At 46.8% G+C, this 17,965-nt stretch overlaps 1 protein-coding gene across 3 annotated transcripts in view; it reads left to right on the forward strand.

The window, feature by feature from the left end:
• Akap8l (A-kinase anchoring protein 8 like) overlaps positions 1–17,950 on the forward strand; it is a 32,885-nt gene extending 14,935 nt beyond the window's left edge. For all 3 annotated transcript variants that reach the window (XM_021186100.3, XM_021186101.3, XM_029470954.2), the window contains 10 exons: positions 487–940; positions 1,022–1,118; positions 1,197–1,267; positions 2,069–2,129; positions 2,987–3,095; positions 4,539–4,680; positions 4,767–4,872; positions 5,075–5,205; positions 17,383–17,478; positions 17,589–17,950. In XM_021186100.3, the coding sequence (XP_021041759.1) occupies positions 487–940; positions 1,022–1,118; positions 1,197–1,267; positions 2,069–2,129; positions 2,987–3,095; positions 4,539–4,680; positions 4,767–4,872; positions 5,075–5,205; positions 17,383–17,478; positions 17,589–17,882 (1,561 nt within the window). In that variant the 3' untranslated portion in view covers positions 17,883–17,950. The remainder of the gene's footprint in view (positions 1–486; positions 941–1,021; positions 1,119–1,196; positions 1,268–2,068; positions 2,130–2,986; positions 3,096–4,538; positions 4,681–4,766; positions 4,873–5,074; positions 5,206–17,382; positions 17,479–17,588) is intronic.
• The last annotated feature ends 15 nt before the right edge of the window (positions 17,951–17,965 follow it).

The following is a 17,965-nucleotide window of genomic DNA, read 5'->3' on the forward strand; positions in this document are numbered from 1 at the left end:
CCATGAGTGCTGTCATCGGCAGACAATTGCTAGCATACCTTAAAAGTAGCTGGATAGCTTCCACTGATAGGTGATGGAGAACAGGCAGTGAGGAGGGAAGACCAGGTAAAGCCCAGGGATTCTGGGGAAGAGCAAGAGACTTTGCTCACACTGCTGCAGGGCAGTTTGCTCTAGCATGGAGCTTTGGAAGCAATGCTTGGGGTGAACAAACAGCAGGTGCTATTTCTTTTGCATCTGTTGGTGCTTTCCAGTGAGGCTTGGAGAAGGGAGTACAGAGAGGGCCCTGTACTTGTGAAGTATGGGGGGAAATAAGCCTAAACATGTCTCTGTCTTAGCCAGGTGGTCTGGCCTCCTTCCTAGGTATTGTGTTGAGGTTTTTTGTGAGACTAGGAGTGACTGAGCATAGGGCGGGAGCAGTAGGCTAGGCAAGCTGGAATCAAGGGACTCCAAAGGGCTCTGTCTGAGGTTTGCCATGTGTCTCCACAGATATGACTCCTATGAGGCCTGTGACTCAAGGGCCATCCTGAGTGAACGAGACCTCTACCGGTCAAGCTATGACTATGGCGAGCTTGACCCTGAGATGGAAATGGCCTATGAGGGCCAATATGATGCCTACCGTGACCAGTTTCGAATGCGTGGAGGAGATACATTTGGTCCAAGGGCTCAGGGCTGGGCCCGGGATGCCCGGAGTGGACGGCCAATGGCCTCGGGCTATGGGCGCATGTGGGAAGACCCCATGGGGGCCCGGGGCCAGTGCATGCCTGGTGCCTCCCGGCTGCCCTCCCTCTTCTCCCAGAACATCATACCCGAGTATGGCATGTTCCAGGGCATGCGTGGTGGGGGTGCCTTCTCTGGTGGCTCCCGATTTGGCTTTGGATTTGGCAATGGCATGAAGCAGATGAGGCGGACCTGGAAGACCTGGACCACAGCCGACTTCCGGGTGAATAAGCTGACCTACCCCTCCTGATCCATGCTGGAATATCGCTACCATCTCTGAGTTCACTCCTCCTTTCACTTCCAGACCAAAAAGAAGAAGAGAAAGCAGGGTGGCAGTCCTGATGAGCCAGACAGCAAAGCTACCAGAACAGACTGCTCAGACAACAGTGACTCAGACAATGGTAAGTTGGGGAATGTGGTGTCCTGCTCCCTGTCCCCGTGGGGCTCCTGGATTGAACTTGATTGTCCTCTCCTTGCAGATGAAGGCACTGAGGGGGAAGCTGCAGAGGGTACTGAAAGTGCTGAGGCTATGGAGAAAGGCTCCCGAGCAGTAAGTAACCCGAGACCTCAGGCTCTTGCTCTCTGAAGGTGGGGCCTAGGAGTCCAGAGCTGGCTTTTTTTTTTTTTTTTTTTTGATTTTTAATATTTTTATTACATATTTTCCTCAATTACATTTCCAATGCTATCCTAAAAGTCCCCCATAGCGGCCCCCACTTCCCTACCCACCCATTCCCATTCTTTTGGCCCTGGCATTCCCCTATAATGGGGCATATAAAGTTTGCAAGTCCAATGGGCCTCTCTTTCCAGTGATGGCCGACTAGGCCATCTTTCCATACATATGCAGCTAGAGACAAGAGCTCCGGGGTTCTGGTTAGTACATCATGTTGTTCCAACAATAGGGTTGCAGATCCCTTTAGCTCCTTGGGTACTTTCTCTAGCTTCTCCATTGGGAGCCCTGTGATACATCCAATAGCTGACTGTGAACATCCACTCCTGTGTTTGCTAGGCCCCGGCATCGTCTCACAAGAGACAGCTATATTTGGGTCCTTTCAGCAAAATCTTGCTAGTGTCAGAGCTGGCTTAAAGACACACAGCCTTGCTACAAGGGTCACAGGCAATGTGGTCTTACCTGTATGCATGGCTAGTGAGTGGACAGCACAAGGAGGCAGGGTATCTAGGGAAAAGTACAGGCCACTTCACTAACAGTGTGTTTCCTTGGGAGAAATGGGGCGATAGAGGCCTCTGTGCAGCAGGCAGTGAGTGGGAAAGGTCTGACGCTCCCTTAACCCTTTAGAGCCAGTATAAGTAGCTGTGCCCTTTTTAAAATTGAATTTTAAAAATTGTATATTAGGAAGGAGAAGACGAGGAGGGAAAAGAGGATGGGAGAGAAGGCAAAGAAGATTCGGAGAAAGGTAAGTCTTCCAGGGTTACCTAGGTACTGGGAAAGCTCTTCCAGGTGCTTGTAGTGGGAGGAAAGCAGCTGAGGGCAGGGTTGGAGCAGAAAGATGGCTGGCTGGGACCTTCCTTATGGGACTGGATATATGTTAGCAGGGCCTCTTCTTACTCTGTGCCCTCCCAGCCTGCCTCCGTTTTTCCTAGGCAGAGGTTATGGATGGTGTAGCCTCCAGTCTAGCACTTTGGTTTTGCCTTCAGGTGGGGGCAGCAAGCAAAAGTGTGGGGAGCCCAGGCACCCCCCCCCTGTCCCTCAGTAATAGACAGTTCCAAGTCCTCAGTGGCTGGTGTCCGAGCTGGGACCCTTGGTGCAGTTTTTACGGCTCTGGTTTGCGTGTCCTCTCCCTTAGCGCCTCTCCAGCCCTTGTTGGGAGTCCGTGTCCCCCCACCTGAGTGATGAGCGCCAGCAGGTACCTAACAGTAAATCCAGCCTCAGCCCACTGTTGCCGCGGTGCCCGGTGGGGGGGTGGGCAGGGCCATGTGAACGGCCTCCCTATATCCACCACCCAGTCCCTCTGAACACGCTTGTGTTCCCACCAAGACAGCCTGTCTTTGCCTTCCAGCTTCTCTGCACCCACTCTGCAGAGAGTGTCGGTGTTCCAGAAAAGAGAGGGGTCAGCACGTGTTCCCCCTCTCCCGGTGCCTAAGCCAAATCTACTTCCTGCTCAGCCCAGGGCACCCAGCCCTGCTCATGGCCTGAGGGTCTATGTGTACAGCTGCTCTCAGATGGACCCTCAGGAGTGGATAGCGGGTGACTCAGCCACAGGGTCTATTCTGTTAGAGTCCTGTTGGTAACTCTGCTTTTCTGTTACCACAGGGGCCCTGACCGCCCAGGATGAGAGCAGCCAGGCCAAGCGCAAGTTGCAGGCAAGCAAGAAGAGCCAAGACAAACAGAAAAAGCGGCAGCGAGATCGTATGGTGGAAAGGTAACTGTCTTCCTTCCATCCCTATGCCTCTGCACCTGCCCTGCTCTGGGGCTGCCACCAGGAGAGCAGGGTCATAGCTCTGCCATCTCGCCGCCCTCTGACCTCCCTTGGGAGCCACCACCTGCTCTGCTGTGCATGGACCCTGCTTCCCGCCAGGCCCAGCTCCCAAGTCCTGACTCATCCCCTGCCCCTCTGTGGCCACCTGGCGACCGCTGCCATCTGTGGCCTGAGACCTGCCACTGCTCAGCACCACTACCCAGAAGCTCCAGCACTAGGTCACTCAGCACGCGAGCCCTGAGGTGCGCAGGGGGCCCGATGCCCCTGAGGGAGGGGGCCAGCTCATCAGAGACTCAAGGTCCAAGGCGCCTGTGCCACCCCAGCTAGCTGCCAAGAGGCCGCCACCGTGCCCAGGAGAGATGACAGCACCTGTGGGCTATGGCAGCCTCTGGGTCTGCTGTTGGCCCTGCCCACCGGCCCTCTCAGGCCGGGCCTGTCTGTGGCTGAGCCCTTCACGCCCCTTGGTCGGGTCTGTCTGCCCTCAGGGCTCCCGCACTGGCGCTTGCCTCCTCCGCCTCAGACTCTTGCTCTTGCTGGACCTTCCACTCAGCCTCGCCGGCGCCCGGCCCCTGGGCTCTTCAGACAAAGCTGACCCCGTGGCCCAGATAAGGACGTCCCGGCAGAGGTAGGGACCCGCCCCGAGTCCTCGGTGGCGGCTGGCCTCCTCCGCCCCTTGCCACGGCGGCCTGTTCCAGCCCAGGCCCTAGACCCCAGGCTTCTGCTGTGGACACGAGGCCTAGACAGAGAGCACCTCGCCCAGTGATTCCAGGCTGCCCTCTGGCAGGCCAGGCGGGCGCCCTCCTTCCAGCTCAGACTGGTCTCTTCTTGGAAGAGGAAGATGAGGCAGCAGGTGCCCAGGCCTGCCGCCTCCCATCCCTCCTGACACCACCCCCCAGGCATTCTGAGCAGAGGATGGGCTGGGCCATTGAGTCCCCCAGACCTGAGAAGGAAGATGCAGCACCTTTTCAGGCACTGCCTCGGGACTGCGTACTCCACTCTGCACCTCAGGCCCTCCTGGCTCTCGCCAGGGCATCCTTCCTTCCGGTCCCCAGCTGGGCCAAATGCACAAGCTCCTGCCTAGCCTTGGTAGAGAGGCCTTCCGACAACCTTCCAGCGACTCTTTGCCTGTTGCAGTAGTAGCTGCTTCAGGTCTCAGCCTCCTGCCTGTGGGAAGGAAGAGTTCTTCCCCTAACCCCTACGTTGCTGTAACTGCAGCCTACAGACTATCTATCCCCTTCTGCTCCCAACCCTACCAGCCCCAGCCTACCCTTCAGCCGGGACTGCACTTCAGAGCGAGGCCTGTTTCAAGGCCTGCACGTGGGTTGGGGTAGCAGTGACATTTCCTGGGAGCCTTGTGGCCTCAGCCTCGTTTCCCTCCTGTGGCAGGATCCAGTTTGTGTGTTCTCTCTGCAAATACCGGACCTTCTATGAGGATGAGATGGGTAGCCACCTTGACAGCAAGTTCCACAAGGAACACTTCAAATATGTAGGCACCAAGCTTCCGAAGCAGACTGCTGACTTCCTGCAGGTAAGCTACTGAGTGGCTCATTGCTGCTGCTTTCTCTAAGCTCCGGACCGCCAGGCAGCTGACACAAACATCTGTGTCTTTGATAGGAATATGTCACCAACAAGACCAAGAAGACAGAGGAGCTCCGAAAAACTGTGGAGGACCTTGATGGTCTGATCCAACAAATCTACAGAGACCAAGATCTGACCCAAGGTGAGGAGGTTCCATCCCACCAGGATGGCTGCCACCCGGTAGGCCCCTAGCCTGCTCTTTTCTGCTTCTCGGTGTAGTGGCTTGATGTTCCGCTGTTCACCCAGTCTCAGGCTCATGTAGAAGTGTTAGGGAAAGTTAAGGAACTAGCCTGATGTCTTTGGCACCTGAGACTGTGATGACTGCTTTCTTCTGCCCCCAACAGAGATTGCTATGGAGCATTTTGTGAAGAAGGTAGAGGCGGCCCACTGTGCAGCCTGTGACCTTTTCATCCCCATGCAGTTTGGAATCATCCAAAAGCATCTCAAGACGATGGATCACAACCGAAACCGCAGGGTGAGCTGGGCCCGGGGCTGCTTGCCTGGAGTTTGAGCCTCTGCTTGTCCACGTGGGGCTGTGAGGACGGCAAGGGCAGGAAGGAAGGCCAGGGATACATAAGCAGCCTGTTTGACAGAGGTGAGATTGAGCTGGACTTTTAAGAATCAACAGCTAAATTAGTTTCAGAAATCAGAGGCCAACAAACCGACCTGGTATGGCTGGAAGAGAGAAGGGAATTAGACATAAGGCTTGCTTCTGTCATTGGAGGTATTCAGTAGTCAAAAGTACTAGAGGTGTAGTGGTGGCACTCGTCTTTAATCCCAGCACTTGGGAGGCAGAGGCAGGTGGATTTCTGAGTTCGAGGCCAGCCTGGTCTACAGAGTAAGTGTCAGGACAGCCAGAGCTACACAGAGAAACCCTGTCTCGAAAAACCAAAAAAAAAAGAAAGGTATTAGAGGTAATGATGAACTAGAGACATCTGCCATGAAGACTATAGGGAGCTGGTCTGCCATGTGGCTAAGAATGACCTTGGGAATGAAGAAGAGGAATGCTGGTGAAATGCAGGACATTGGCCTGTAGGAGGGACCAGGAGCCTCAAGTGATTCTCATTCCTAGAAACTGAGTAGACAGTGATGCTGTTACAGTTGTGGACAAAAGGAGTGTATATTTGATGAGGGGGTAGGGGTAGAGAAAGGAAGCACATTTGGTAAGAAAATTACTACATTTTCTTGTCTTCCAGTGTGTTCCCAGGCTGTCTGAGGTCAAAGTATATGTAGGGTAGGTTGGTTGGTTGGGTTGGGTACTTTTTGAGCTTATTATTAACGGCATCATTTTCTCCTTTTCTCTTTCCAAATCCTCCATGTGCCTCCCGTACTTTGCTCTCTTTCAAGTTCATGGCCTCTTTTTCTTGATTTGATGTTACATATGAGAATGTATATGTTTGTGTATTCCTAAATAGATAAGCGCAGCCTGCTCAGTCTGTAAATGTTACTTCATGTTCATGTTTCAGGGCTGATCTTCCCTGGGGTAGACTCTTTCTCCCAATCTCAGCACTCTTTGGTTGTGGTACTTCTTAGTCTCAGTTGAGGCCTCTTGAGTCTCCCTTTTTGCATTTACATGTCTATTGGTTTCATCCCATCCACGTTCAATTAATGTTTAGGCAGCCATGTTATGAGACTACATGGATGTAACTGTTGATGTTTCTAGAAGATAAAATCTCACAGCAAACTCCCTGTTCCTCTGGCTCTTACCATCCTTTCACTCCTTTTTTTCTCAATGACTTCTTAGATTAAGGAGTTGTGCTGGATCAGTGTGTTTGTATCAGTTGGATCCGGGCTCCACAACTCTGCATTTTGATTGGTTGTGGTTGTCTGTAATGGTCTCTAACTTAGAAAACGTTTCCTTGATGAAGATCAAGGACCGCACATATTGATGGGGATAAGGACAAATATTTAGAATGTAGTTCAGAATTATGTTCTTTTAGTAAAATGGTGGTTGTAGGTTCTCCTCCAAGATCCATGACTTCACTAGCCCTGGGTAGTTGACTATGTTTTTAGTACCAGATGTGATTTCTCTCACACCTGGTTTTCTCCCAGTTAGGGAGAAAATGTGGTAGATGATAGATAATATAAGACATTAATAAAATGTAGGAAAAATTAGCTCTAGCTAAGAAAGTATAAAGTCGGAATTAACATAGTTTACCTTTGATGAGATTACAGGAGAGGTAATTATTTTTTCCCAAAATTTATTTATTATATGTAAGTACAGTGTAGCTGTCTTCAGACACCCCAGCAGAGGGCATCAGATCTCACTATGGATGGTTGTGAGCCACCACGTGGTTGCTGGGATTTGAACTCAGGACCTTTGGAAGAACAGTCAGTGCTCTTAACCCCTGAGCCATCTCTCCAGCCCAAGGAGAGGTAATTTGAATGCAGTTTAAATGCTACACATTTGAAAGTTCCAGATGAGTCAGACATGATGGTGGCTCACACCTGTAACCCCAGCACTTGAGAAGCTGAGACAAAGGATTGCTGTTAGCTCTAGGCACACCTGGGCTACAGAGTAAAGCTCTATTTCAAAAACAAAAACAAAGTATGTTCAGATTAGAGAACTAGAAAGCTTCCATATTATTATTTTGGTTACTGATTACTAAGTTGTAATTGATGTATATCAATAACGACAATGATAGTATCACAATATACAATGTACACTTCAGTCAAGCCGGTGATGCACACCTTTCTCTCTCTCTTTGGTTTTTCGAGACAGGGTTTCTCTCTGTAGCCCTGGCTGTCCTGGAACTCACTCTGTAGATCAGGCTGGCCTCGAACTCAGAAATCCGCCTGCCTCTGCCTCCCAAGTGCTGGGATTAAAGCGTGCGCCACCACTGCCCAGCTGTTGCACACCTTTTATCTCAGCACTTGGGAGGCAGAGCCTGGTGGATCTCTGTGAGTTCAAGGCTATTGAGGGCTACATAGTGAGACCCTGTCACAACAACGGTAACAAAAGTACAGTTTATCTAAGTTGTTGGTGTATCCGTTATCCTAGTGCTGAGGAGACTTGGGAAAGAGTGCAGGTTCAAATAATATAGTGACACTATATTGACAGTGTCAGAAAGAGAGAAAAAGACTATGCAGGGGCCTAGCAAACACAGGAGTGGATGCTCACAGTCAGCTATTGGATGTATCACAGGGCTCCCAATGGAGAAGCTAGAGAAAGTACCCAAGGAGCTAAAGGGATCTGCAACCCTATAGTCGGAACAACAAGATGAACTAACCAGTACCCCGGAGCTCTTGTCTCTAGCTGCATATGTATGGAAAGATGGCCTAGTCGGCCATCACTGGAAAGAGAGGCCCATTGGACTTGCAAACTTTATATGCCCCAATATAGGGGAATGCCAGGGCCAAAAGAATGGGAATGGGAGGGTAGGGAAGTGGGGGGCGGTATGGGGGACTTTTGGGATAGCATTGGAAATGTAATTGAGGAAAATATGTAATAAAAAAAAAAAAAAGAAAGAGAGAAAAGAATGAAGGAGGGAAGAGAGGGAGACTGGGAAGGCAAAGGTAGCTCAGTTGATAAGTTGCCTGGTGTACAAGGATGCAGACGTGGGTTCAGATCACTCTCTGTAGACATTCCTTGGCTTACTTGCCTGGAGGCCATGTCTTCTGGGCACTTGCAAAGCTTTCTTTTCTATAGATTCTTTTTTTTTTTTTTTTAAGATTTATTTATTTATTATATGTAAGTACACTGTAGCTGTCTTCAGACACTCCGGAAGAGGGCGCCAGATCTCGTTACGGATGGTTGTGAGCCACCATGTGGTTGCTGGGATTTGAACTCTGGACCTTCGGAAGAGCAGTCGGGTGCTCTTACCCACTGAGCCATCTCACCAGCCCTCTATAGATTCTTCTATGTAGCTTTTATAAGGACACTTGTCACTGGATTTAGGAACTATCTAGGTAATTAACTAGATACTTTCCCCATTGCCATGACAATATACCTGACCGCTTAAGCAACTTAAAGAAGGTACATTTTATTTTAGGTTACAATTCAAAGGTACAGTTCATCACGGTGAAGAACCATGGTAGTAAGAGTTTGAGACAGCTAGTCACATTGCATAACACTATGGGAACATCCAGTCTTTGCTTCTTACACCTATAATCATCTCAGGTCTCAGGGACACAGAGACAGGTAGATCCCTAAACCTCTTTGATGAGCCATTCTAGGTAAATTGATGAGCTTCAGTTTCAGTGAGAGATCCTGAGTCAAAATACTAGGTGGAGAATGATGGGGACAGATACCAAGATCTCTAGCTCTTATACATATGTGCACAGTCACAAACAAGTATACAAACATACACACACTACATATACTATATATGGTTATAAGCCTAGCCTTTAATGGCTGAGCCATTTCTCCTGGCCCAGCCTGATGACTTCTCTGTGCAGCTGAACCCCTGCTCTTCCTGCCCAGTTTATGTAGTGTTGGAGATAGAATCATGGCCTTCTGCGTGCTCGGCAAGCAGCCTGCCAGCCTAGCTCTATCCCCAGCCCTTTAGCTATGTTTAACTATCGAACACTTAGTCTAGCTGTCTACTGAGTAAAAAGTGCTATTCTTGGGGGAAAAGTCTACTCAGATTCCTGGAGGATTTCAAAATTGTGTTGTCTTCTAAAATTATTAGAGTTTTTCATGTTGCTTTTTAATATTTTTAAACTGAGGGTCTTAAGTTCAACCCTCAATTTACATTGCTGAGGGCTGAACTTAGGACCTTGTCCATGCTAAGCTAGCACTCTACTAAGCTCTATCTCCCATCTTATAATTCTTTTAGATTTGAGACACAGGTCTCAGATTTGCAAGTATTTTTCCCACTCTGTGGGGTTTTCCACTTCATTTTTTCCAGAGAGGGTCTCATTATATAGCTCTGGCTGTTCCTGAATTTGCCATGTAGACAAGTCTGCCCAAACCCACCTGCCTCATGTTACCAAGGACTAGATTTAAAGGCCCCTCACACATGCTTGTTTGCTTGCTTATGTCTCTGGGGGTTTTTTGTTTTTGTTTTTTAGAATGCTAGAATTGAAACAAACCTACAACCTTGTACATATAGGCAAGCATTTAACCACTGAGCAACGTTCTCAGCTGTTTTGTTATGAGGCATGATCTCGCAGTGTAGGTCAGGCTGGCCTGAAACTTGCTTGGCCTGCAAGATTTTTGGTTCTTTTTTGAGGAGGGAGGGACAAGGGACTTATTTGTTGTTGTTGAGAGTGCACACTCTATAACTTGGGCTAGTCTTGAATTTAAATTATTCTTTTTTTTTTTTTTTTTTTTTTTTTTTTGGTTTTTCGAGACAGGGTTTCTCTGTGTAGCCCTGGCTGTCCTGGAACTCACTTTGTAGACCAGGCTGGCCTCGAACTCAGAAATCCGCCTGCCTCTGCCTCCTGAGTGCTGGGATTAAAGGCGTGCGCCACCACGCCCGGCGAATTTAAATTATTCTTGTGTCTCTGCCTATGTGCTGGAATTTGTACTGTAGCCTCATGATAAATTCAGAATGTGTGATGTGCCCAACATAGTTTTCAATATTGATTCTGTTATTGTGTGCTGTTTGGTTTTAGTATTGTCATTTTCTTTGAAAAAAAAAAAGCTGGTATTCTGATAAAATTATGCTGTGTTTTTAGATGATTTAGGGAAGTCCTATTATCTTACAGTATTGTATCTGCTGCTTCTTGGTGCAGTGGTTAGAGTGAGTACTGTCTTCTAAGTAATGGTTACGAGTCTTTTCCTTTTCCTTTGGGTTTCTTGTTTCTTTTTTTCTTTTTTTTTTTTAAAGATTTATTTATTTATTATATGTAAGTACACTGTAGCTGTCTTCAGACACTCCAGAAGAAGGAGTCAGATCTTGTTACGGATGGTTGTGAGCCACCATGTGGTTGCTGGGATTTGAACTCTGGACCTTCGGAAGAGCAGTCGGGTGCTCTTACCCACTGAGCCATCTCACCAGCCCCCTCTTGTTTCTTTTTAATCTTTCCTTTCACCAGTATTTTTCAGAATATGATTATGCCTGGTATGGTAGCATTAACCTAAGGCCTCGGAAGGCACAGGCAGGTAGAGCTCTGTGAGTTTAAGGCCAGCTTGGTCTACTGAGTGAGTTCCAGACCAATCTGGGCCAAGTTGACAGTTGTTTCATTGTCTTTTTAAGTAGATATTTATTACAATCTTCACTCCGGCCCAAAGATTTATTTATTTATTTATTATATGTAAGTACACTGTAGCTGTCTTAAGACACACCAGAAGAGGGCATCAGATCTCATTACGGGTGGTTGTGAGCCACCATGTGGTTGCTGGAATTTGAACTCGGGACCTTTGGAAGAACAGTCAGTGCTCTTAACCTCTTCGGCCCAACAGCTGTTTTCTTAAAGCATTTCTTTGTGTGTGTGTGTTGTTCTGTCTTTTGGCTTCACCTGTCTGATGAGACACCTATTTGCAAGTGAGGTTTCGTTTGCTTTCAAGATTTTTTCTTATCTTGAGCTTTTGGTGCTGTAAGTAATGCATCATTTTTTAGGTATCTGTGTTCATTCTTTGTGGAGTTCATGGGGCTTCTTTGTTGTGTAGAGTAAAGCTTTCATCGGTCTCGGGAAGCTTTTAGCCTTTTCTATTCCTTTTTCTTACTCTGTCATTATATTGAGTAACTTAATGCTGTCTGAGACAATTAATTTTTCTTCACTTTTTTTTTTTTTTTTTTTTTTTTTTTGGTTTTTTGAGACTGGGTTTCTCTTGTGTACTCAGAAATCCGCCTGCCTCTGCCTCCTGAGGGCTGGGATTAAAGGCGTGCACCACCACGCCTGGCTTTTTCTTCACTATTTTTTCTCTCTGTTCTTTAGATGGTATAATTGTTGCTTGAGTTAGAACAAAATCCCGCCAGGCGTGGTGGCGCACGCCTTTAATCCCAGCACCCGGGAGGCAGAGGCAGGTGGATTTCTGAGTTCAAGGTCAGCCTGGTCTACAAAGTGAATCCCAGGACAATCAGGTCTATACAGAGAAACCCTATGTCGAAAAACCAAAAGAAAAAAAAAAAAGGAACAAAACCCCAAGCACAAGAGAATCTCAATGGATTAGGCTCAGCCATTTGTCCTAGAAAGCCAATCAAAGAGACAAACAGTGGCGAAAGCAGAAAAGGAGTTTTATTATTAACAGTCTGATTACCCTGCTGTAGACAAACACTGCTTACAGTGGTCTTAGTTTCTAACAGGAAGGATGAACAGAAGCAAGCACTAAGAACTTTATCAGTCCCTATCATCGTCTTGATCTGACCGTGACCAGCCGTTTCCTTAGGGTCTGCCATGGTGGTGCCAAGAAAGCATCTTGTTTAGGGGCTGCTTTGGTTCACTGTCTTAACTCTGATCCAATAACTGTAGAGAAAGAGACTCCAGGTAATTCAGAAAGAAACAGAACAAGAGGGAAAAGCAAAGTGGGAGTTCCTGGGTCAGTGTCTGCTTCTTAAATCCTTGCTGCTGAGCCAGCAACATGGGTTGACTTGGCTCCATTTTTGATATCTGGGACTCACATGGTGGAAGGGAAGAACCCACTTGTGGAATTTGTCCTCTGATCTCCACTAAACAAACAAATGTTAATTCAGATCCCCACAGTCCATGTCCGTGGAGAGATGAAGTAGAACCCTATACTGTGATACTCTTGACCTCCATGCTTGTTCAGTCTGCATCTGCTGTTGAAGCCCCCTGCTGAATGTTTTGTTTCTGTTACACTTCTTTTTTCTGAGATTTAGCTGTACTTTTATAAAGATATTACTACATCTCTGTTGATAGTCTATGTTCTTTAAATGTGGTGGCTTTGTTTGCTTTTTTGTTTGGTTTGGTTTACTTTGGCTTTTGAAGATAGTGTCTCACATGTAGCTTTGGCCACCCTGGAATTTGTTATTATAAACTAAGCTACCCCAAACTCACAGAGAACTGCCTGCCTCTACCTCCAAGCCCAGATTAAATGTGTTTTTAATTGCCACTTTGAAGTATGATGGCACTGCCAGGTGGTACTGATGCCCATTTTGGTGAATGAGTACTCAGATTATCATTCAGTTACATAAGGAAAACACTTGTATCAAATAACTTTAAGAAGAGCTACTTAGGGCAGTGGTGGTGAATGCTTTTTTAGTCCCAGCATTTTGGAGGCAGAGGTAGGTGAGTCTCTGAGTTCTGAGGGCTGCACAGAGAAGAAACTGATGTTCAGTCGCTGTCAAACAGGACTGCTTCCTCTTTACTGTTTTTAACTTTGTTTTGTTATCTTTTTTTTTTTTAAGATTTATTTATTTATTATATGTAAGTACACTGTAGCTGTCTTCAGACACACCAGAAGAGGGAGTCAGATCTCATTACAGATGGCTGTGAGCCACCATGTGGTTGCTGGGATTTGAACTCTGGACTTTCGGAAGAGCCGTCGGGTGCTCTTACCCACTGAGCCATCTCACCAGCCCTGTTTTGTTATCTTTAAGATGGGTCCATTTCCTTTGACTATCTCATAATCTAGATGTCTTAGAAATCACATCATGACTGACCCTTCTGGGCACTGACCCTCACCCTCCACATCAGTAGCAACTTACTACCCTGTCTGCTTACTTGGGTGACTAATGACTAGCCAAATTCTGCTGTTGTTGTTGTTGTAGTAGTTGTTTTTCTCCTTTCTATGGATGTTGTAAGTTAGACTCCAAGCCTTGTACATTCTAGACAAGCATCCATCACTAAGATACACATTCCTAGGATGAGCCAAATTCTTTAGAGATGTATCTTCTAGTGAAGTCTCTTTCATCCCTGTAGTGAGTCTGATGCTGTCCTTTTGAGCAAGGAACCCTTTGGCATATTACTGCGACCCTGAGATACTATAAGGCACCTGGAGTGGTTTTAAGTCGCCTATCTTTTCTTAGCCAAAAAGTCACCTATCTTTTCTTAGGAAAAAAAGAACCTAGCAACATTTTAGCATAAAATATTGGGAAGGAAAGTAACAATCTTTTTTCTTTTTTCTTTTTTTTTTTCTTCGAGACAGGGTTTCTCTGTGTAGCCCTGGCAGTCCTGGAACTCACTCTGTAGACCAAGCTGGCCTCGAACTCAGAAATCCACCTGCCTCTGCCTCCCAAGTGCTGGGATTAATGGCGTGCACCACCACTGCTCGGTTGACAGTCTTTTTCAAGGTTACATTTATTCTTTTGTTTATTTATATGTGCTGGCATGCATGTGTCCCATACATGTCAAAGTCTGAGGACAACTTTCTTGGGAGTTAGGCTTTCTTCCTCCATCATGTGGGTTCCAGAGATAGAACTCAGGTCCCTAGATTTGGCAGGTAGTGAGTACTTTACCCATTGAAGCCATCTTGCCAACTCTGTAGTAACATCCTTGGAGAAGCTGAATAATTATAGCAAAATGATCTCAAAGTTAGTGAACGTAGTAAGGAGGATGGGAGGTAAGATACACAAAAAAGTGGCAGGTCTAACAGTGGCCAAAAATACTGTACAAAGGGCAGTTGTGAGTTCAGGAACTTGATTATCAGATATTTGAAACTTACTGCAAAGCCAATACAATTTAATACAAAAAAAAAAAAGAAAAAAAGAAAAGCTGATGTTGGCCAGTAATAAAACAAGCCTGGTGGTGGTGCACACCTTTAATCCCAGCACTTGAGAGGCATAGGCAGGCAGACTTCTGAGTTTGAGGCCAGCCTGGTCTACAAAGTGAGTTCCAGGACAGACAGGGCTACACAGAGAAACCCTGTCTCGAAAAACGAAGAAAAAAAAGAAAAGGAAAGAGAAAAGAAAAGAAAAGAGAAGAAAAGAAAAGAAATCTTCCTGAGCAGGCCAGGCAATCTAGAAGCCAAGGGGGCTTGGCTTACAGCAATGCTAGGCATTTATTTCCAGTGTGCACATCGGAGTCCTCAGGGTTGCTGACAGCCAGGACAGTGGCACGAGAAGAGCAAACATTCTTTTTATCTCACAGCAAAAATATAACAACTGGTGCTGAGAAGAGGCAGGTAAGAGGAATCTGTTTTGCCTGTCCTGACCTGGAACCTTTGGGACCACCTGATCTTTCTGCCTCTGCTTCTGTAGTAGCTATTACTATATATGTAGGCTAACTGACCAGGTCAGGCTCTCTATTTTCTGCCTGGGTGCTGTATAGTTGGTTGTTTTAATGTTGGCACCGTAGTGTAAGTCACTATTAGATCAAGGTCAAGGAAGCACTGGATAATTAAGCAACGACACCAACCTGAAAGTAGGAACACTGGGTTTTGTTTTTAAGTATTTCTCATGTTTGGTCATTATGACCAAAATCTGGAAACAGCTGTTTATATTCAACTTCTAGACACACAGAGGGGTAAGAAAGGACAGTGTGTTGGCCAGTGAAAATTACTGAGGAACTGTAGTAGTATTCTAATTTTTTATCTTAATCTGCTACTTGAGTATACTCAGCCTATTAATAGAAAAAATATATAAAGGAAACTGTGAGGTCTAGTGAGGTGCTCAGTGGGTAAAGTTACTTGTTGCTAAGCCTGGCAGCCTGTGTTTGAGCTCTGGGACACTCATGCTGGAAAGAGAGAACCAATTCCCTTTCATTCTTTCTTTGGTTTCATAATCATGTCTGTACTCCTATGACTGAAGAAATGACCCAGCATGTTGATTCCAGACAGAATGACTCAGATATGATAGTATAGATCTACAATTCCAGCATTAGGAGATCAAGAGGATCCCAAGTTCAGAGCCAGTTTATAAACCAGGCATAGTCTAATGTTCCTATAATCCTAGCACTTGGAAGGCTGAGGCAGGAAAACTGCCACAAATCTGAGAGACCAGCATGGACTACATAGTGAGATCAGGCCAGCCTTGCCTACAAAATATCTCAAACAAAACATAATTCCAAAACAACCAAGCAAGTCCCAGAACCTCCTACGATACCATAGCAAGACCTTGTCTCAACAAAACAAAACAAAACAAAAGGCCCAGGCTTCCCACTGAATCGAATGAATGTCTTCTACTCTGCCAGAGGCCCTGATCAGAGGAGCTAGTTTATTTCTAGTTCTTAAACTTTGGGATAGGAGCCCAGGTGTGGTGGCACACGCCTTTAACCCCAGCACTTGGGAGGCAGAGGCAGGCGGATTTCTGAGTTCAAGGCCAGCCTGTGAGTTCCAGGACAGCCAGGGCTACACAGAGAAACCCTGTCTTGAAAGAAGAAAAAGAAAAAAAAAAAAAAAAAAACAACAACAAATAAAAAAAACCTTTGGGATAGGAATTACTGAGGCAAATTTGTATTTCTGGTGTACTCCATCAAATAGCTTTTCAAGTCTATAACCAGTTGCTCCACCAGTAGAGAAGTGTCTCTTTTCAACTTTTTACCATTATTTCTTCATATCCAAATCCGGTGAGTTAAAAGGATGCACAACATTTTAATATAGTTTCATCTATATTCTCACTTTGTTTTGGCAGTCTTATGTAGTCCAAGCTGTCCTGGAATTCACTCTATAGGTCAGAGTGGCCTTGAATTTGCAGCAGTCCTCTCTTCCTCTTGAGTGTTGGGCTTACAGGTGTGTGTTGCTAGGGCAGGTTTTATACCCTCCTTACTGGTTCTAAGCAATTTCCTGTGCGCTAGAGCAACTTGCTCCTAGGTGACTGCATATGTGTCTGTCTGTGTATCTGTGGGAGGGCGGAGTGGTAGCATGTGTATAGAAGTCAAAGGACAACTTGCAGGAGTTGGTTCTCTCCTTTATTGTATGTGACCTTAGAATTGGGTTCAATTTGCCAAGCTGTGCTTTTACCCAGAGTCATCTTGCCAGACTCTTTATTGTTTTTACATTTTACTTTTTTTTGTTGTCACTGGAATTTGGGGTGGGGGGCAGGGGGCAGTGAAGGTTTTTCTGTGTCCTGGAACTTGCTCTGTAGACCAGGCTGGCCTTGAACTCAGGAAGATCTGCCCTCCTACCTCAGCCGCCCAAGTGCTGGGATTAACAATGTGGGCCACCAAGCCCAGCCCTACATTTTACTTTTAATAGGTTTTATTATATCTGGTGTGTGTGTATATATATGAGGATTGAACCTAACTAAGGCTTTAGGAATACTAAGAAAGCACTCTATCATCAAATTATTATATTATCTCCAGCTGGCCCCCTCCACCTTTTTACGTTTTATTTTATCTTTCTGTATGTTTTGCCTGCACATATGCTCACTATTCGCGTGCCTGGTGCCTGTGGTAACCAGAAGAGGGCCTCATATTCTCTGGAACTAGATTAGAGATTGTTGTCAGCCACCTTGTAGGTGGCAGAAAATGAACCTGAGTCTTTGAAATACTAACAAGTCCTTTACGCTGAGCCATCTCTCTAGCTCCCAGCCATCTTTTATTTTCTGAGACATAGTCAAAGGTTGCCGTTAAACTCTGTAGTCCAGGTAGGCCTTCCATTTGAATGCCCTGGAGTTACAACATGACCTGTGCCACTAAGTCCAGTGTTTACTATAGTTTCTGTGCAAGCAAATCAGGTTTCAAACAGCAAATGTGGTGTGGGTGATCAGATCGAATCCTAGTTCCTTGCATGCCTGTCCAGACTGACTGGAATTATGCCCAAGGTGCATTTACAGACACTAGGACTAGTTATTGGTGAATCTGAACCTCAGCTGGGTTTGTCGGATTCCTAGAGCAGCCTCACCAGCCCTGTTTGCCCTGCCCATAGCTTATGATGGAGCAGTCCAAGAAGTCCTCTCTTATGGTGGCCCGCAGTATTCTCAACAACAAGCTCATTAGCAAGAAGCTGGAGCGATATCTGAAGGTGAGGCAAAGGCGAAAGCACTGTCCTAGTCCTGACCTTTGTGTGAGCCTGGTCCCCATACTATCCCAGTGATTCCTTCCTCCCATTAAAGTCTCTATCAATCTCTACAGGGCGAGAATCCTTTCACTGACAACCCGGAGGAGGAGAAGGAACAAGACGAGGTGGAGGCTGGCGCTCTGGATGAAGGGGCACCAAGCGAAGCGACAGAGCTCACAGAGGGCGTGCCAGCACAGCCCCCGGTGCCCCTGGAGCCCGCCCCAGGGACTGCAACACCGCCACCTCCGCCACCACCAGAAGAGGAGGAGAGCCCTGTACCCTTGCTGGGCGGAGCGCTGCAGTGCCAGATCCGCGGGATCCCGGGCCTCGACATGGAAGACGACGAGGAGGGCGGTGGGGGTCCATAACCCTTACCGGACAGGGCTCGCGTGGCCGAGGCTGGAAGTCCAGCCTAATAAAGTGCTTTCCCACCTGAGGTCTTCGTTTGTGC

Source organism: Mus caroli, unplaced genomic scaffold, assembly GCF_978045245.1.
Source record: "Mus caroli unplaced genomic scaffold, Mus_caroli_1 scaffold_18, whole genome shotgun sequence".
Lineage (NCBI taxonomy): Eukaryota > Metazoa > Chordata > Mammalia > Rodentia > Muridae > Mus > Mus caroli.